This window comes from Halichoeres trimaculatus, unplaced genomic scaffold (assembly GCF_033239565.1).
Source record: "Halichoeres trimaculatus isolate MK-OKI-2021-1 unplaced genomic scaffold, fHalTri1.1 fHalTri1_scaffold_1, whole genome shotgun sequence".
In the NCBI taxonomy this organism is placed as follows: domain Eukaryota; kingdom Metazoa; phylum Chordata; class Actinopteri; order Labriformes; family Labridae; genus Halichoeres; species Halichoeres trimaculatus.
Window position 1 is genome coordinate 1,777,107 of NW_027437179.1, and position 21,145 is coordinate 1,798,251.

The 21,145-nt window shown below is 45.4% G+C and overlaps 2 protein-coding genes across 3 annotated transcripts in view; both read left to right on the forward strand.

The window, feature by feature from the left end:
* pdzrn3b (PDZ domain containing RING finger 3b) overlaps positions 1 to 4,591 on the forward strand; it is a 61,235-nt gene extending 56,644 nt beyond the window's left edge. Inside the window, exon 10 of the mRNA XM_074678622.1 lies at positions 233 to 4,591. Coding sequence (XP_074534723.1) covers positions 233 to 1,741 — 1,509 coding nt within the window. The 3' untranslated portion in view covers positions 1,742 to 4,591. The remainder of the gene's footprint in view (positions 1 to 232) is intronic.
* shq1 (SHQ1, H/ACA ribonucleoprotein assembly factor) overlaps positions 1 to 21,145 on the forward strand; it is a 279,134-nt gene that overhangs the window by 112,239 nt on the left and 145,750 nt on the right. The gene's annotated exons all lie outside the window — the stretch shown is intronic.

A 21,145-nucleotide genomic window follows, 5' to 3' on the forward strand; every position in this document is an offset into this window, starting at 1 on the left:
CCACTAATTGAAAGGTTCAAAGCAATTTAAGATTACTTTTTGTTTGTTTTTTTATTTGTTTGTGTTTTCTATTTGTTTGTTTTTGGTGTCAATCACAATAGTGCATATGTAAAAGATAATGCATACCCATATATTATCTTTTACTACTACTTTCAACTTGCTACTACTATTGAACAGGGGGACGGGTTGGGCTGTATGGGTTCAAAGTTCATTCTTTTGTTTGTTTTTACAGAAGAAGCAGGAAGAAGATGAGGGCACCACAGACACAGCAACTATACTGTCGAACCATCATGAGAAGGACAGTGGTCTTGGTCGAACAGATGAGAGTACGCGAAATGATGAGAGCTCAGAGCAGGAGAATCTTGGTGATGACCAAACCACAGCATCCAGCACCCTGGACAGTAGCAAAAAGCTGACCTACAGTCATGACACCCTTGGCAGTACTGACCTGCCCTTCGGCAGTGGGTCATTTATCTCTGCAGACTACGCTGAGACAGACCCTCTGGGTATCACAGCTGATGAGTGCGAGCATTTCAGAGAACTTTTGGAACTGAAGTGCTGCAGGAGAAAAAATCCTCCCTGCCAGGCTGGTGGAGCAGTGGGTCAGGATCAGGAAGGTGTGGACAAAGAGCTAGAACAGCTTAATGAGGAGCTACGCACCATTGAATTGGAGTGCCTAAATATTGCCCATTTTCACAAGTTACAGCTGCTCAGAGAGCAGTGCCACGGGTCCTGGATGCTCCACAACAGTGGCTTCCGCAACTACAACACCAGCATCGATGCACATCAACACAAGCTCTCAGACATTACAGAGCTGCCAGAAAAATCAGACAAAGACAGCTCAAGTGCCTACAACACCGGTGAGAGCTGCCGCAGCACACCCCTCACCCTGGAGTTATCTCCAGACAACTCACTTTGTCGAGAGGCAGGGAATCGGGCTTCAGCTAGGGTGTCGTGCTACAACAACTCCAATGTCAGGATGCTCAAACCACTTCTGTACCCTGTGCAGGAAGCCTGTGGCCCCACCCAGAAAGGAGACTCCTTCAAAGACCCAGCTGGAGCACTGCAAGCAGAAAGTAGGGAAAGAAAACTTGCAGAGGTCAGCCAGTCAAAAAAAAACCTATCTCAGTCACATTCGCCTTACAGGCATGCCCACATCCCTGCCCATGCCCAGCACTACCAGAGCTACATGCAGCTGATCCAGCAGAAGTCAGCTGTGGAGTATGGTCAGAGCCAGATGAGTCTGGTCAGCATGTCCCAAGACTACATCATCCCTGGTGACATTGTGCCTAAAATGGAGTGGAAGGTGAAGGTCCGCAGCGATGGCACACGGTATATCACCAAGCGGCCTGTGCGAGACAAGCTGCTGCGAGAGCGTGCTCTCCGCATTCACGCAGAGCGCAGTGGCATGACATCAGATGATGATGCTATTAGTGAGCTGAAAATGGGCCGTTACTGGAGTAAGGAAGAGAGGAAACAGCATGCAGTCCGTGCCAAGGAGCAGAGGCAACGTCGGGAGTTCATGAAGCAGAGCCGAGCAGAGTGTCAGAAAGAGACAGCCAGTGTAGAGGACAAGAAGGGGCCCAACATTATCGAACTCAGCCACAAAAAGTTAATGAAAAAGAGGAATAAGAAAATATTTGACAACTGGATGACAATCCAGGAACTGCTGACCCATGGCACTAAGTCACCAGATGGCACAAGAGCCTACAACTCGCTCCTGTCTGTCACCACGGTGTGAGCCCTAAGTCCAGCTGGAAGGTGGAGGAGGGCAAACTTGTGTGCAACACTACCAGTTCAAGAGTATTGCACCTTTTTTAATGTGCCAACATTGCCAAAAAATTAAAAATAAATTCTAGGATAAGCGGTCCAGAAAATGAATGAATGAATGAATGAAACACCTGTTCTGTACAATCATTTTCAAAGGCTTGAGTAAGAGGAATGTCTGTCAGATTGACTGTTAGACTTGGCCTTTTCATGTTCCTGTTTTTTTTCCAATATCTTTTTTTTCAACATGTGTATTCTTTCCGATGATTCTAAAAACAAAACTCTTTTCAGGTTTAAAAAGTGTGTAAAGACCAAAGTGCCACAACATTAACAGCCAGCAGTTGAATTTTCTGAAATGAAATTGTCCATAGTTCATATCTGTAATCACTATACCACTGATCTGCAAACTAACTGCTTTTACTGAAAACATTTTTGTACAATACAAGGTATGAAATACAACCCCAGTTTTTAAGTGTTTTATAAAACGATTAAAACAAAGTTGGATGGTTTCCAAATCATTTAAATTCCTTATTCAGTTGAAAATAGCTCAATGAATCTAACATTTTTTAATGGTTGGATATATCTGCTCTTTTCAGATTTGATGCCAGCAGTGAGTTTCAGAAGTTAAGACAGGGCATTTTTATCATTGTCAACATGCCCTGTCTTTAAGGGTGTCCTTAAACTGCACGTTGTAAATGTTGGGGAACTGCAGTCATCAGGTATTGACCAGTTTTACTCTAAATGTTTTTAAAGAATGTCTGCCATCATTTTGAAGGTTAAACAAACATTTCTGGTGTCACTGTCAAGATGGCTCTTGACTGATATCGTGGGGCACTTCAGTACAGTACCCAAAGGTGGCACATGTGCAGGGCTGTTTTTTCCAGCAGAGAATCTATGGACGTGGTCACACTGGCCATCCAAAACGTGCCGTGCTTGAGCACGATTGCCCCCTGCAGCGCTGCTCCCCAGCTGGAGAGTACGGCCGGCGGTCACACTACCCCAATATGAACCAGACTTTAGCGGGTATCAGACACGCGCACAGCCCGCCTACGTCATCATGAAGCATTTGTTTACATGAAGCGCGATCTCATCAGAGTCAGCACAATGAGACACAGAGAGCACTGCTACAACTTTAGAGACTTTTGGACTTATATTAAGTCGTTTTAGCCCGACACAGCCCTCTAACTTTGTTTAAAATGACTGTCAAGAGATGCGCTCGCTGTGATTATACGTAATGAATCGCACGTGCTGTCCGCGTGCTTGTGCTCGTGCATGAAGTAAACCGTGCCGAAGCCCATCTCTTCAAAGCGTGCCGAAGCACGAAAGGGAATCGTGCTTGAGCACGGTACAGTTGCGGTCACACTGGCCATTCCAAACGTGCTTTACGGCTGAAGCGTGCTTAGGCACGGCACGATTGGCCAGTGTGACCGCGTCCTATAAGGTGGCCACTTCTGCCTAAATCCTACAGCATGCTAGGCCATCATCAGAGCCTGACCAGGGTTTTTTATAAAGACAGCACTTTTTGAATTGATTTTTTGACAGCAATCAAGGCATCATGCCAGGAAAGCTGCAGCACTGAATTCTGCTTAGCCCCATGTAGCAGAAAAACAAGCTACCAAAGCTTCCAAAGTGTAAGGAAGAGAGTTAGGCTTTTTTGTGCTGTGTGCTTCAGGAGAGCACATTCGTACCAATAACTGTCTGAAAATCAAAAGAAACACACTGATATCTGCACATTATCGCTGATATCAGCATGCTATCACTGATTACTGCACATTATCGTCCAGCCATTTCATTTTATATGTGAGACATTGGATCGTTCCTGCTTACAGACGCCACACTGAGTTCTTTCACTATACCTACATTTGGAGCAGGTATAATACAGAGTAACGCCAAATTTGACAAAAGTCCTTTTTCTGTTTCATGTCTGCACTAATGTATATTCATCTCTCTTTGTCTGCCGTGCTCAGTCTCTTTAACACTGTTTGTGTGTAATATATTTATTATTTATGTAACATTTAGACTGCAGCCTCACACCAAGAAGGTCACTGGTTCGATTTACAGCTTGGCCGGTGGGCCTTTCTGTGGGGAGTTTGCATGTTCTCCCCATGCATGCATAGGTTCTCTCTGGGTCCTCCAGCTTCCTCCCACAGTCCAAAAACATGCTCACCAGGTTAATCTAAATTGTCCCTAGGTGTGAGTGTGTGCGTGAATGGTTGTCTGTCTCTGTGTCAGCCCTGCGATTGGCTGGCGACCAGTCCAGGGTGTACCCCGCCTCTCACCCAATGACAGCTTGGATAGGCTCCAGCCACCCGCGACCCTGGACAGGATAAGCGGTTAAAAAAAAGGATGGATGGATAGATGGATGGATGGATGCACTTTGCAAGTTTCCTGCAGTGCCAAGAGAGGCGCAGTCAAGGCGCAGATGAGCACAGAGGAGTGCGTCCATGCCTCCCTCCGTGCAAATGGGAGAGAGGGAGGAGAAAAGCCGTGAGTGGGTTTAACACAGCCGAGCGCTGTTTTCACCAATCAAATGAGCTCCTCTCCTCGCCTTTAAATGCGCTGCGGCCGAGGCGCAGCGTCTGATTGGTCTGATGATCCCCAGCACCACCGAAACAGTGTGCTGGAAAGACTTGGTAGCGGAGACGGTCAAAGCCACTGTCCCTGCAGCAGGAGAATGAACAGCAGGGCGCATCGGAGGACACAGATGTAATCTGTTCCTTTGTCATTAATAGAAGTACAAAATGAAGAGACAGTTACACAGCTGGCTTATCCATTCAGAATACTTTTGATCCATCTGCACTCCTTGTTTGTCATCACCAAATAGCAGATCCTTTGGTGATATACTGTATACTCTCCCGGTGTCTCCGCCTCATCCTCCTTACAATAATGTACTCCATCTTTTTAGATCACATTAAAAATAAAGAATAAAACAGAGAAATATGGGAAATCACGGGTAAATCCTGAGTGACATACATTTATTTTGTCTCTTTTTTCTTCGTCTTTTCTCTCCCTCTTTTCTTTGAATAAAATGAAATGAGAGAAGCCAGCTATATACTCAGTATCAGATGTTATAGCTGCTTATTGTTTAATTGTAAGACGTGCATCAAACTTCCAGCTGCCCTCAGGTTAACTTTCCATTATGACAAACGGCTTTAATCTGACATCAGATGTGACGGGACAGTTAATATAGATACAAATGTATATGCTGGTACAGACGGTTTCATTAAATAGTGATTGCTGTGATTGTTTATAGCATTAAAATGTGCCTGACACTCTGGAAACCTGCCTCTGAGGCTTTGTTGACATGTATGCACAGTGTCACCAAATAAAAGCTGCGCAGGGTGCGTTCCGCCTTGCGGCGAGGATAGACCAGGTTGGAGCTGGCGAGCTTTCAGCGCACTTTTTTGGCACGAAATTGTCACTGCGCCAACATGAATCTGCCGACACCTCCCCCTGGTGCGCTGTCAACTCCCCCTGGTGCGCCGTCACACCCATCTCTGCGCAGACAGTCTACCAAATTGTCAAATTGGCAGCGCACGGCGGTGCGCTGCACGAAATTAATACTGTGCAACCCGCACAGTTTGCGCCCCCCGCGCTGTGCCATGAAATTAGAGCCCTTAGAGTCCTTACATCTTCCCTAAAATGCGTTTTCAGGAGGTTCTGCTATGCACACATATTGAAGGAGATTGCATTTTGATAGTAAAGGATCAGCAAAGGAAAAGAGACACAGAGTTCAGAGGCTGCAGCTGGGTCACATAAATATTCAGACAAGAATAATTGTATCATACCTATGGAAGCGATTACCTCACAAAAACATAATAACAGCACATTAGCAATGAAGTCTTTGTTTTAACTGGATGATTCATTATCATGTGAACAGGGGAAGTCAAAAAGTAAACAACCCCGTCTTTCATGATCATCATCATCAGCCTAACATACAGCTGATGGCACTTCTATCCTGACCTTAAATAGGAGAGCAGTTACCTTATGAAACAATAAGTTGCTATGTATTAGATGGATGGTGGAATGTAAGCAATACGAAACATCAGCAAAGTGGCATCAAAGCTATGGATGGAAAAAACGTTCACCAAGGGCTTTGTTCAGCAACCATCTAGCTTTTTAGCTTTTATTCCTCATTGCACATCTTTCAGAGCAACAAAATTACATTTCAGTTACATCCCATCTAAGAACATACAGTGACAGACAGGGGGAGGACAAGAGCTGGTGAACCTGGGGGCAGCAGCATGCACAGTGCCCCACTTAGGTGAGAAAAAGGAGTACAGGAGGTGAATAGAGTAGAAAAAAAGGCATTACCAGACTATGCTCCCTAAGGGGAGGGCACAGTTTGAGATTGGGAAAAAACACCTCAGCATATAAGCACATGAACAACAAGCAAAAAACTTGAGGACTTGCACATATGTCACTGCGCAGACACTGAGGGGTGCGTGCAGCCTTATTTGGGCGCTTGCACATCAAGCCTCAGCAACTGACTGCAACGGAGTCAAAGAAGGCATTGAGTCTGAGGTTGTGTGTGTGTGTGTGCCATGTGTCTTCATTTGTGTGTATGGTAAGTCTAACAAGAATTACAGCATTTAAATTTGAATTACTCAGTGAAAAACACATTTAGTCTGCACATTTTCTGCAGTCAGTTTTCTAAGTCCTGTACTTGCCCATTTCAGCTGCACCGCATTTTGGGGTCTCCTTTGCAGTGTTTCGTTTCATGATGTGGAAAATGACTGATGGTTAAAAGGGTGCTGGCGGGCCATTTGAGCAAACTCTTAGGTGAAACCTTGCTGTTGTTGCATTTGCAGAGTGTGGTTTGCATATGCACAGTCTATCCTGAAAAAGGCAATAATGTCCAGCATAACTGTGCCTTTCCAGATGAGGGAAACCGCATATGCAGTCGACACTTGTGCATCTCTATACCATCACAAACGCTGGCTTTTGAACTAGGCTCTAGTTATTGGCCCTCCTCTCTTCCGATAGAGGTTTCCAAATAGTCTAATTTGGATCAAACAGACCACAAGATAAGTTTTCCACTTCACCTGAGTCCAACTTAAATAGGTCAGGGAGAAGTCCCAGGATTTCTAGATCATGCTTTTGGATTTTCTGCTTTGTGGTTGGTTTTAACCAGCATTTGTGGGTGCAGCAATGTATTGTGTTTATAGACAATGAATTAGGGAAAAGGTTCAGAGCCTATGTTTTGACTTCCACTACAGAGTCATGTCTATTTATAATAGCGCTGCCTTGGGTCTAGAGCTGGAAGAGCTAGAAGCTAGAAGCAAGAGCTAGAAGATGCCCTTGGCCAAAGGCCAAGGGCACTATTGCTTTTCGTCTGTTTCTTTCTTCTTATTCTTCCGTCCACGCTTTGAGCTCTAATTGGACCCACTAAACATGCTCAAAAATTTTCCAAAATTGGCACACACCCCCCAATCCCCAAAAAATTTGATATGATACCAAACATGATCCCCCAACATCCCATGTGCTTTCTAGCACCACCTAGGCACACTTAAAATTAAAATTTGAGTAGTTATAAACTCCAAGTACCAAATAATTCTCCCAATGCCAAAGGAGGCTACCTTTGAGAAATTAAAAACAAAGCCCAGAAACTTAAAGCAGGTCAAACTGTGTCTTTGGGCTCTAATTTTGGGGTGCTGCGCAGGGGGTGCAAGCCTGGCGCACCCTGCGCAGTGTTAATTTTGTGCGGCGCACCGCCATGTGCTGCCAATTTGACAATTTGGTAGACCATCTGCGCAGAGATGGGTGTGACTGGGCGCCAGGGGGAGGTGACAGTGCACCAGGGGGAGTTGTCAGCAGATTCATGTTGGCACAGTGCAGAGCCGCCCAAGGCATAAGGGACATAAGCAAATGCTTAGGGCCCCGTCACCTCCAGGGGGCCCCCAACAGCGTGAGCTGCAGTGCATCAAATTGTGTGTCACATTCATAAGCACTGAGCAGAACATTGTGATGCAAACAACCTGTTACTGGATCATGGAACGGTTTATGTAAAAGAACCAAATGGTTCGGGGCGTGTGTGCTCCGTTCAGTTCGTGCTTTTTCTTTTTTCATTTTACTACTCAGTTTGAAGAGAGTATGTAGTTCTAAATATACGCATGCGCAACTCGAGGCAAAGGAGTACAGCGGGACACTTAGTGATGAGGCATGTGTGTTGTTTAAATGACGAACAGAGAAGACAGAGTCAGAGGGTGTACCTGTGGCGCTGAGTCGTTCTGCTGTCACAGAGCTCTTTAGATTCAGTGTGAGCTCTGATGACGTCCATAAGAAAGTGGAGGGTAAAACTGCGATTGAGTGCTGCCAACTTGGAGACTTTGTTGCTACATTTAATTGACTTTTCAGACCACACTGGAGATTTTTAAAATACAACAACTCTTGTGACTTTTCTGGAGTTTGGAGAATCTGAGGTTAAGGTGTGTTTTGATCTCCTCAATGGTCAGCATGTGTGAGTCCCTCCCCTATCCAAACACAGACAGACAGTCCTCCTCACTCCCAGCAGTCTCCTCCTGCTTCTCCAGCGCAGACAACTGCTTTCACACGAATCAAGCAGGTGTGTGTCTCATTATGGTCACTTTGCTGGTCCCCAGCCCAGATAAAGGGGGAGGGTTGATATTTGGGCATTAAAAAACCAAGAATGGACAAAAGAAAGTAGATTTGTAGTTCTAAACATTTATGAAGTTGTGTTTTACCTGCTTTCTGTCTCTCCACCTTATTTCTCCCTCCTTCGGAGTCTATGTCAATGGACATGTAAATGGATTATTCTGCTAATTAGACAGCAGCATCATTAAGTGACCTTTAGTGACTTCTGGGACAGATAATAGTGACTGTCCTTACTGAGGAGCTGGCATGTTGAAATTAGCAATGTTTCCCTCAGCTTTAATGATGTTTGAAATGGGAAACAGCCTCATTCTTTCAGGTTTTTCATGATGATACATGATGTGACTGAAGTGAAAAATAATCTGTTAATAGTAGATAATTTGGGAATATGGTAATCTGGGGTGTTAAAAACAACACCAAACCTAACCTAACATCGCGACCACAAAACCATGATAAAAACCGAACCCTGCATTTTGTGAACCGTTCCATCCCTACTCCATCACACACTTCCTGTAGAGCATCCTGTCTTTTATGGAGCTCCCTTGTGCAGTGACTGTGTTAAAATGTTCAGTTTGCAAACCAAAAGCAAATAAATAATATTTGTTCATAGTAAACTGCACTAACTGCATCTTTCAATCTTAAGGTGCACATTAATACAAGACCATATCTCTGTAGAAAAGGCCCTGGATCATAAGCCACACCCCATGACAGACTGTGATGTCATGGCCGACGAGCAGTGTTGGAGTTGCTTCGTAGCTGCAGTGAGCATCGCTGTGTGGACTTGTGCCTGTTCCTGTGTTTAAGTCAGTGTGGACTCTTTTGGGTTTATGTGCGTCCATGCAACTGTGAGTACAAAGCTACCTTTATGCTGAAGACTACCTTGGTTGAAGTTTGTCAAGATTTATCATACATGTGCTTTGTGTACTGTTCCCCCTGCTTTCCGAGCCTCGTGTGATATGGAGATTTACTTTCAGTGTTAAAATCCTTCCTTACCTATAATAGTGAGCTATAAGTGTTGGAGCTCATTTATCATTCAGTTGTTCTTTGGTTAGAGTTGTAAAGTGTGAATTATATGGTTATTTGTAAGTCTGGTGAAGAGTTTGCTGTAACTGTGTGTCGTTGAAGCTGCCTTTGATGTGTGCCGCATGCTAGGATTGCCGGCACCGCTGCTCGTTAATTATCCGCCACTAGATGGCAGTCTTGGCTTATTAATAGAGATCAGTGTGAGAAAGGATTATAGGACTATCATCTATCAGTGAATAAGACCCTTTGTTGTATACTGTGGCTGTTAATTGTATGTATGTTTTGTATTTGTTTACAGAACCACATAACTACGAATAACTCAGATACAAGAGTCCTTTGAGATGTTGCACCTTCAGAAAGGAAAATAAAGACAAGTAAATGCATCAAGGGTCCTGCCTCCTACATTCTGACCGATGTACCACAGTGAATGCCTATCCAAAGAACCGCAAATACAGTCCTTTAAACCTTCCTCCATTACATTGAGGTCCTTCGAGCCGGATGGTTATTTATTGTGGAATTATGGACCCTAAAACTTCATACGACACTGCTGGCTTCGAATCAGACCGGCCCAAGCGACAGACAAAAATGCCTAGTCATCTTGAGGACTATGAGGTCAGCATCATAGGCATGACACAGCAAGCTCAAGGGCACGAAGAAGGGAACCAGTTAACACAGGAGGGTACTGCCAAGAAGACATCCCTCATTGCCTCTCAGTCCTCCAGCTCTGCTGAAAGCAGTGGAAGGAGCTCACCAAATGCACCTAGTGAACTACGACAGTACTACAAGGAATTGAAACAAATGCACAAGCTATATGGAGATGAGCTTCTGCGTAAGTTAAGAGGAGATTTACAGCAAATTACAGAGAGCCCAGCTTCAACGGCTGCTCATGAAGCTGACAAAGCTGATACACAGACTGCTCATATGGTGAATGAAGACAACGTACAAGCTGAGCCAACACAGGAGGATCACACCTCTACGCCTCAGGATAAAAGTAAAGCTACTGCAACAGTCTCATATCCCCCTGACCCTCCTGCAGCCGGCAGCTTTACGCTATTCAGGAGCATCATACCTTCACCTACTCCCTCTGACCAGCAGCTGAGATCACTAACTCCTGTGTCATCATCAAAAGGTAAATCTAAACCCCTAGCAAAAGCGGTTTCCCCACCTGGACCTTCTAGAGGGCTAGAGTATGGACAAGGACAAGAGAGCTCCTCATCCAGAGTGATCGACTACTTGGATAGAGTAATGGGGGAGCTACAGATGATCAAGGATCAAACCTCAAGGCCCCCTGCTGACATTAACCCTCCAGTCAGAAGCCAACCACACCAATATGCTCCCCCACCAAATCAGCCTAAACCAGAGGAGCCTATTAGCATTCCCAGAGGAAGAGCATTTGAGCCATCCCTGTACCCTACATCCTATCAACCAGTAACACTGATTAGCAGTCACCCTGGTAACAAACCAGCAGCAGCAACAAGACAACAGGTTGGATATGTCACCTCAACTGCTCCAGGACATTCCATTCAGCACCAACCACCTTTTGATGCTGCAGCTCCACCTTTTGGTCATACTGTATATCCGCAGCCACCTAGATCTACGCCCATGCACCCATTTTCATCACATCAGGGAGCCTACATGCCAGCTCAGCATACCCTTGGAATGGATACATCTTATCGTGGGCCCAGTCCTACAATCCCTTTCTTTGTGCACAAAGACCCAGGAGAATTCTCAAGACTGAAGCTAGCCCTAGATAACCTCTTGCCACCAGAATCCTCTGAAATCTTCAAGTACCAAATCTTGTTGGATCACCTGAAGCTGGAGGAAGCCTGTCTGGTGGCGGATGCCTTTTTGAACTCTCCTACCCCCTACTCAGACACCATGGCTCCCCTTAATGAAAAGTTTGGCCAACCTCACCAGCTCGCACTCAATAAGATAGCAGCAGTGATGAATGCTCCTGACATCCGCAGAGGTGACTTTGAGGCATTTGAGAGATTTGCCCTCCAAGTGCGAGCCCTAGTTGGAATGCTCAAGACCCTTGGAGCTGAAGGCGATGCTGAACTCAGGTGTGGTTCACACGTCTCCCTTTTGCTCAGTAAATTACCACCTGAGCTGAGATCATCATTCCGCCTTCAAATGTACCATAGACCAGGTGCTGTCTATACCCTTATTGACTTTTCAGACTGGCTTCAATATGAATCCTGGTGCCAAGGAGAAGAAGGGGCAACGAGCACAAGCATCAGAGAACGGCAGAGTCACAAACCCGAAAGGAGAAAGGACCAAAGACTGGCTTCAAGGTCCACTACCATATTACATGGAGTAAAGGATCCTTCCATTGTTCCAGCTCAGACCCAAACTAACCAGCCACAGACAACTGTGAAGAAAGTGAGGAAGTTCAAAGCATACTGCCCATTTTGTGATAATGAGGAACAGTTTCTGAGCAAATGCCCCCAGTTCCTGACCTTCACAACCGAGCAGAAAGTCAAGTGGATACAAGATAACAGAAAATGTTGGAGATGTGGTCGATCCCACCAAGCCTCACAGTGCACTCTAAAAAAGGGTTGTAGCATCTGTCAAAGTAGACACCTCCAGATACTCCATGATGTAAACAGTAAGTCATCTACTCAAGGCACCTGCCTTATTAGCTCCCTGCCGGGAACTCTGTACCAAGACCAACCAGGTGATGGCAGCAGAGTCCTATTGAAAGTGGTCAGAGTCCTCCTACATCATGGTAATCGTACATTGGACACCTACGCGGTTCTAGACGATGGGTCAGAACGCACCATCCTCCTGTCTACTGCTGCTAGCAAACTGGGGCTGAAAGGAACACCAGAAGATCTGGTCCTGAGAACTATCAGACATGATGTTCAGACTGTGCAGGGAGCAAAGGTTTCATTCTGCATTTCCTCAGCAGCATGGCCCAGTCAAGGCTTTCAGATCAATGACGCCTTCACAGCGAACAGTCTCGGTCTTGCAGACCAGTCCTATCCCATGGCCTCCCTGCAGAAACGGTATAAACACTTGCAACGAATCTCTATTCAGGCCTTTGAGAATGTCAGTCCTTTGCTGCTCATCGGAGCCGACCACCCACACCTCGTGGCACCTACTGCACCTGTGCGCTTGGGACCGCCCGGAGGGCCAGCTGCCATAAGACCAGACTGGGTTGGGTTCTTCAGGGTCCCACCAGGTTAGTGGAACATCTCCTCCCACCTCAGCAATGCCTTTTCACATCTGTTGACCCCCTGTCTGCACAGTTGCACCGAGATGTAGAAAGACTATGGCAAGTAGACACCCTGCCATACCGTAACGAGAAGCAGGTGACAAGATCTCGAGAGGATCAGGAGGCTATCCAACTGCTGGAATGCAAGACCATTCGTACAGAGGTCAATGGAGTACAACACTATGCGACACCATTGTTACGGAAAAGAAACATGCCACAGTTCCAGGCCAAAAAGGAAGGCGTCATGTCACTACTACGAAACACAGAAAGATGTCTCTCTACTGAGACCCAGACAGGACTGCAACCTATAATGCAGAGGTTCAGAAGCTGGTGGAAGCAGGATCTGTCGTTCAGTTTCCTCCCGAAGAAGCCATAAAGGAGGGTCAAACATGGTTCATCCCCCACCACCTGGTTGAACACAATGGTAAGCATCGCATTGTGTTCAACTGCTCCTTTCAGTTCCAGGGACTGAACCTTAATGAGCATTTGCTGCCTGGACCTGTCCTCGGACCATCTCTCATAGGAGTGCTCATTCGATTCAGGGAACATGCCATAGCCATCAGCGGTGATATAAAGGGGATGTTCCACCAGGTGCGTCTCCTGCCAGAGGACAGATCCCTGTTAAGGTTTGTGTGGCATGGAGCAGACTCAACTGTGGCACCAGACACCTACGAGTGGCGTGTCCTTCCTTTCGGTGCTACATGTAGCCCTTGCTGCGCCACGTTTGCCCTTCAGAAGCACGTCTATGACCACACCCAGCCAGATGAGGATGTAAGGTTGTCTGTAGAGAGATGTTTTTATGTGGACAACTGCCTCCAAAGCCTACCTACCAAGGAAGAAGCAAAACACCTGGTTGACAAACTCAGAGCTCTACTGGCAGAAGGTGGGTTTGAAATACGTCAGTGGGCCAGCAATGAATCAACAGTGGTGAATCATCTGCCAAAAGAAGCAACATCTGACAGCATTGAGCTATGGCTGCTCCATGACCATGCCAATCCACAGGAATCTACTCTTGGTCTGAGATGGCAGTGCTCTGACGATACCCTCGGCTACAAACATCGTCCTACCGAGTACCAGACCCCGACCCTTCGCAGTGTCTACAGAGTCCTTGCTTCACAGTATGACCCTCTTGGATTTATACTGCCATTCATGACACGTGCAAAGGTCCTCATCCAACGGTTATGGAGTAAAAAGCGAGGATGGGATGACCCACTTTTCCCAGATGACCTACTCCGTGACTGGAATACCTGGCTCAGCGAGTTATCAGGTCTGCCCAAGATCACCATGCCAAGATGTTATGTCACCGAAGAAATGGACAAGGCAGACACTGTGAGAGACATACATGTCTTCTGTGACGCGTCAGAAAAGGCCTACGGTTCAGTGGCATACCTGCGGTCTGAGGATACTGACGGTAAGGTCCAAGTCACTTTCATCATGGCAAGGTCAAGAGTCTCTCCTAAAAAACAGCTGTCTGTGCCCAGACTCGAACTTTGTGCTGCAGTGACTGGTGCTCAGCTCTCTCAGCTCATCCGGAGTGAACTAACCTTACCTATCAGACAAACCATATACTGGACGGACTCTACAACAGTGCTTAACTGGCTCCAGTCGGAGTCATGTCGTTTCAAGGTCTTTGTGGGCACACGGGTCGCAGAGATCCAGGAACTGACTGATCTTGGAGCTTGGCGCTACGTAGACTCAGCCTACAACCCTGCAGACGACATTACCCGAGGTAAAACGCTATCTAAGTTAGCTGAGCCTAATCGATGGAGCCAGGGCCCTGCCTTCTTGCTACAGGATCCCAGCAAATGGCCTGTCAAACCAGCACTATACCCCTCACCTGATGACAGGGACGAACTTAGGAGATCAGTTACCTGCGGTATCACCACAGTTGTTGCTAACCCACCTTTACCAGATGCCAGCCAGTTTACCACATGGAAGGAACTGTTGAATGTCACTGCACAGGGACTGCACGGGGCGGCCGGTGCAGATGGAAAGCCATCAGTTGCTTGCAATCATAAAGCTGAAACAATCCTCCTCCGTAAGGCCCAACAGGACAGTTTCCATGATGAGTACCACCTCCTCAAAGCTGATAAACCTGTGCCTGCAGGTAGCTCCATATTGACACTGGCCCCTGAATTCGACAAGACAATGGAGCTGATCAGAGTTGGAGGCCGGCTCAGAAGAGCACAGGAACTTGAAGAATCTGCTGTCCATCCTATCATTCTCCATCCTAGCCATCCAATCTCCAAGCTCCTCTTTCAGGATTACGACTCTAAACTCTGCCATCCAGGCCCAGAAAGAGTGCTAGGGGAGTTGCGTCGTACCTTCTGGATTCTGCGTGCTAGGGAAGCAATTCAAAGGCATCAGCACTCTTGCTTTGAGTGCCAGCGATGGAAAGCAAAACCAGCTACTCCAAAAATGGCCGATTTACCTCCAGCCAGGCTCAGACTCTCAAAGCCTCCCTTCTACTCCACAGGCACGGACTGCTTTGGGCCATTCCTCATTAAAATCGGCAGGCGCAATGAAAAGAGATGGGGGATTGTCTTCAAATGCCTTACTACCTGCTGTGTTCACTTGGACGTTTTGGCAAACATCAACGTGGACTCCTTCCTTATGGCACTAAGACGATTCATCGCATGCCGTGGAACCCCTGCCGAACTGTACTCAGACCAGGGTACAAACTTCAAAGGTGGAGAGAAAGAGCTGAAACAGGCATTTTCAAACCTGAGCCCAGACCTTAAAGACCATCTAGCTGAACAACAGATATCCTTCCACTTCAACCCACCAGCTGCACCGCACTTTGGTGGCGCATGGGAAAGAGAAATCCGCTCAGTGAAGTCAGCCCTCTACAAAGTTATTGGTACTCAAACCGTCACAGAGGAGGTCCTTAGAACGGTGTTGGTCGAAGTGGAGAGCATCCTAAATGCAAAACCACTGGGTTATGTGTCTTCAAACCCAGCTGATCTGGACCCGGTGACTCCAAACCTCTTGCTAATGGGGCGGCGAGACAGTGCACTTCCCCAAGATGTGTATCCTGTTTCAGAGCAGCTGAGCAAGCGCCACTGGAGACATAGTCAGATAATTGCTGACCATTTCTGGTCACGGTATGTGAGGGATTACCTACCAACTGCTCGTTAATTATCCGCCACTAGATGGCAGTCTTGGCTTATTAATAGAGATCAGTGTGAGAAAGGATTATAGGACTATCATCTATCAGTGAATAAGACCCTTTATTGTATACTGTGGCTGTTAATTGCATTTTAGGATTTATTTAGTTAATAACCCATTTGTTTGAGAATGTATCCATGCTTATGTATGTTTTGTATTTGTTTACAGAACCACATAACTACGAATAACTCAGATACAAGAGTCCTTTGAGATGTTGCACCTTCAGAAAGGAAAATAAAGACAAGTAAATGCATCAAGGGTCCTGCCTCCTACATTCTGACCGATGTACCACAGTGAATGCCTATCCAAAGAACCGCAAATACAGTCCTTTAAACCTTCCTCCATTACAATCTCTAACAAAAGCATAAAAATTATGAGTGCTTAGCGTCATGTTGAAGAGATATGGTGTAGTTTATAGTGGATGTGAGAGATTATTTTGTCGGTGAACGATAACCACGTGTGAATGATACAGCATTCATTAACAGAAGTCTGTGCTTCAGTGGAAGGGGGCCCCCAAATAAAATTCGCTTAAGGCCTCATAACCGCTTGGGCCGACTCTGGCGCATTGACAATTTTGTGCCAAAAACAGTGCAGAAAGTGCGCTGAAAGCTCGCCAGCTCCAACCTGGTCTATTCTCGGCACAAAGCGGAGCACACCCTCTGCACCTGTAATTTGGTGACAGGCACACGTGCGCTTGCGTCAAGACGGTGCGCCTCAGCTGCAGGGCATTTAAAGGCAAGGAGAGGCGCTCATTTGATTGGTGAAGACAGCGCTCAGCTGTGTTAAACCCACTCACGGCTTTTCTCCTCCTTCTCTGCCATTTGCGCGGAGGGAGGCGTGGAAGTGCACCCCTGCGCCTCTCTGCGCCTTCAGTGCGCCTCTCTTGGCACTGCAGGAAACTTGCAAAGTGCGCTGGTCACGCCCTGTCCGCGCGGCGAAGGCCGGCACAGGGCAGCGCGTCTGTGCTTGCGCCTGGTCTACAAAATTAGAGCCCTTTGTGTCCATACCCCCCAAAGGGAGTACCATAAATAAATAAATCCTTCAACTGACATTGCTGAACAGCTTCAGCTCGCATTAACATGCAGATCAACATTTGAATGTCCATGTCCTCCAAGGGAGAGCCAGCTTGCAGGAATAAACAAATCCCTGAACACTCCTTCTTATATCTCAAAAACACTTACAGATAACAAGTATGTATGATAAAGATCTGTATGCCCACATCCATCTTTGAGAAGTAAAAAATTACATTGAATGCTTTGAATTTGATTTGTAGATAATACACAAATTACAAAAATTTGCTAATTTATTATCTCTTCTCAACGCCACAACAAAGCTTGAATAGTACAAAAATATTATGTAGTTTGAAGATTTCTATGTCCATATCCTCCCATCAAGAGGACCCGTCTTCAGGAGTAAAGAAAAATCTGAACAACCCCCTGTAATAGGGGAGACTGGGTGTGGTTATAACATGACAAGTTGTTTGTAAACTTTTCTGAATTTGAATCCTCCCTCTGCTGCAGCAGTTCTGTGATGCTGTCACATGGGCATCCAGTAACGGACAGCAAGTAATGCAATTTGTGAAAGTGCAATAACAACTTAACAAAAAGACAATGGCCCTGATTTATCAATCTTGCGTGGGAATTAAAAAATTAGCTTATGGCAATGTTCACGTGTGATTTATGAAACGTGCGTACCAGGCCCCTAAATATTCAAGGCTCAGCTGACCGGACCGACGGAATTCACGACATGGAGGAACGCATTACGGACAAAGGAGACCTCTCTGTGCGGCGGATAGACAACACCATTGCAACAAAGGTAGAAATAAATGATTTTGCATTGTTTTACAGACGGAAAAGTGGTGTCAAAGTGAGTCAGAAGAAACTCAACTGCAAGGAAATCACTGCAACTGTCAGCAGCGTGGATGTTACAAAGTCAAATAGTGCAGAATTTTAAAAAATTTAATTTACACATCCTATGCCTATACCTTGATCAATTAATCCGTGAAATTTGATTATTAGAAGCCACAATATCATTAATTGTTTCCATACAGGTCCAGAATCGTGGAAAGATAGTTTTTTTAAATGTGTTTGAGCTCTAAAAGAAGATGCTGGCTCCAGCTTGAACCTGTCACAGACTAAATAGGGAGTGGAGCTCTCACCAGGTCTGCATTAAGGCTGGTAAACATTACAGGATTCTCCAAAACTTCACACATTAAGAGATGAAGGCTGAAATGAGGTGAGGTGTATGACATACATCTAAGTGTTACTTCTACTGTTTTCCCACACTGCCTTGCAGGGTACCTCTAACTGGGTGCTCAGTAATCTTCCCACACTGTTATCCTGACAGAGCTACTTTTCCCACGCTGCCTTACAGGGTACCTTTAACCGTGCACTAAGTCATGTTCCCACACTGCTATCCTGACAGGGTACATTTTCACACTGCCTTACAGGGTACCTTTTACTGTTCATCTCAGTCAGTTTCCCACACTGCGATCCTGACAGGGTACCTCACAGATAGTTTGTCACTCAAAATGATGTCTTAGCTCTAAATTTCTCAAATACTCAAATTACTTCTTGTAAGAAATGTGATGCTATCAATCTGACCAAAATACCTTTAATTATTAATCTGACTCCATTCTCCTCTCACCTCTTTCGGCGCAGTTCGTTGATGGGGAAGGATCAGGAGACGTCCTGGTTCTCAGTTGAACACAAATTTATTAACAATAGGTCAAGAATATGCATTTACAGAGATCTCTGGAGCAGCCTCATTTCCCTGTTCCCCACATGTTGCAGAGACAGTTCATGAGTCTGACCCTGACTCTCTCCCTCAGCACCAATATATAGTCGCTAACAGAGCTTCTCTAAGGAATGTAGGTTGGGTCATCTTCTTATTAGCTCTCCAGGTGTTGTCCCCCTCTTATTGGTTGCTGGCCGTCTTCTGTCTCTGTCTGTGACTGGCATTCATCATGTGGGTGATCAGCCCCCCTTCACTTATCTGTAGAAAAACTGTTAGAAACACATCTCTTGCTTCCTTCCTTCCTTTAATTGTTTACCTTCCTCACTTCGACTGAAACACCTCAACTCTAAAAAAGTAATTGCTGACTTGCGTTATTCGTGTTACACAGTTACTTCTTTTTATTATTGGGTATAAACATTAACTTCACTTGTGGTCACTCTACACTCTGGGTGCTCCATAAAATCCCAGGAATCCCCAGCCCCCCTCAAGTGTCCTGCAATTCAAACCCCAACAATGAGCACATGTGTACAACCAAGTTAGTAAAAGCACATCTGTATAGTATTGTTAATAAAAACATGTTTACATGGGCTATATATTCTTTCAGAGACCACACACTTGATGATAACAAAAGGCAGATCACTCAAGATTTCTCTCTCCTTATCTTACAGTGTGTGGTGTGCTCTCCGAGGATACCACCACACACCAATAGATTCTTTAGCAGAGCTTCAGCTTCTTCACGCTCAATATTCCAAATCTCACGTGGTAAAACGTGACTTCAGTGTAAACAAACATGGCGGACGATTAGGAAAAAGCAAAGATGTTTGTTTACTGGACTCTAGAATTTTGAAAAAAAAAACACACAAAGAAAAAGGATTATGGAAAAGGTTGTGGTGACGGTAGGGCTATAGGCTGTAGGAATTAAATAACAATGCAAGTTGGAGGTGAGTAAAGTCATTTTAAGTATTCCAGATAGATTTCTTACTTTCTCTTTGGTCAGTCAGCTGAGTCAGCTTGCGTGTTGATTGGCTTTGCTCCGGTGCATGTGACATTACACGCTGCACCAGTTCGGCTCCTCTCGGAGGGCCCCACACACTACCAGGGTCCATTTCACAAAGCAGTTTTAATAAACTCTGAGTCTAACTCTGAACTGGGAGTTGATCTACTTTGAGATAGAAATCTCTGAGTTTTGGGTTTCAGAACAGCTGATTTGAGTCAGTTTAATCAACTTGGAGTAGTTACATCTGGAGTAAAGTGTGTGCAGCCCAACCATAAAAAGCCATCATCAAAGGAGCCTCAATTCAATGATACACCATGGCAACAGAGAGAAAAAGAGACACTTTTTCACCCCAGTTCAACTAGAATTTTTGATGTGTTCTGTAGTGTCTTAAAATTCAGGTTGTGGCAATCTGACTGCTTGAAAATCGTCAGGTCCAATTAAAAGTCAAAAATCAGGAGAGAGAGCCTTTCAAGGTGCATCCAAAAGCACTTTATTCAGCAAAAAGTTTGAACAAAGTTCGTGAGCGTGGGTTCTGCAGAGTCCAGACTTAATTAGACAGAGAAAACATTATCTTATATACAGTTTTCACAGGGGGCGGCTTCACGCCCCCTATTAGTTCTTCAATGGTATTTGTTTAATTTTTAATCGTGTTCTGCCAAATTGTGGGGCTCCATCCCTCAAATTTCTCACATACTGCATAATCTATTGGTGTTCTAAAGTTTGGTGATTTTCCATGTTCTGATATCATCAATTCTATTGGCATTCAAATCCTCCAGTTTTCTTCATAAAAAATCAGGCCTATACTGGCCCTTGTTTATGTAATGCTTAACATATCATCATATAAAGAGTTTGCACAAATGAATAGGTGATGAGGAATCAACAACATCTCTGGCTATAACACAAAGACAAGGCAGCCAATTGTGGGTGATGTTGAACGTGCTAATGAATTCAACACGTTCTTCAACAAGTTTGACACAGCGACCACTTCCTCTTCTACTGCTGCTCCTTCTACACATCTGTGTCTCTCCACCACTCCTGCTACATCCCCTCTTACACCTGTGCCTCTTCCACCGTCACCGTCTGTCACAGCTTTAGGAGTGAGGTTAGAGTTAGGAAGACTGTGCTCTGGGAAGGCTGCTGGTCCAGATGGTGTGTGTCCAAGACTGCTTAAGGACTGCACTGCCCAATTGTGTGAACCCCTTCAGAGGATCTTCAACCTGAGTCTACGGTTGGGTCAGGTCCCGGCTCTGTGGAAAACATCTTGTATTGTGCCAGTACCAAAACTCAAATGCCCAGCTGAATTTAACGACTACAGACCAGCTGCCCTCACCTCACATGTTATGAAAACCTTAGAGAGGCTGCTTTTACGTCTGTTGAGACTTGAGGTCAAAGACACACTAGAACCTATGCAGTTTGCATATAGAAATCATATTGGAGTGGATGATGCAGTTACATACATGCTCCACCGTGCCCTGTACTATCTAGAAGAACCTGGCACCTATGTAAGAATTATGTTCTTTGATTTTTCAAGTGCATTTAACACCATCCAGCCCATGATATTGAGAGATAAGCTCAAAGACATAGGAGTGAACCCATCCTTTGTCTCCTGGATCACAGACTATCTC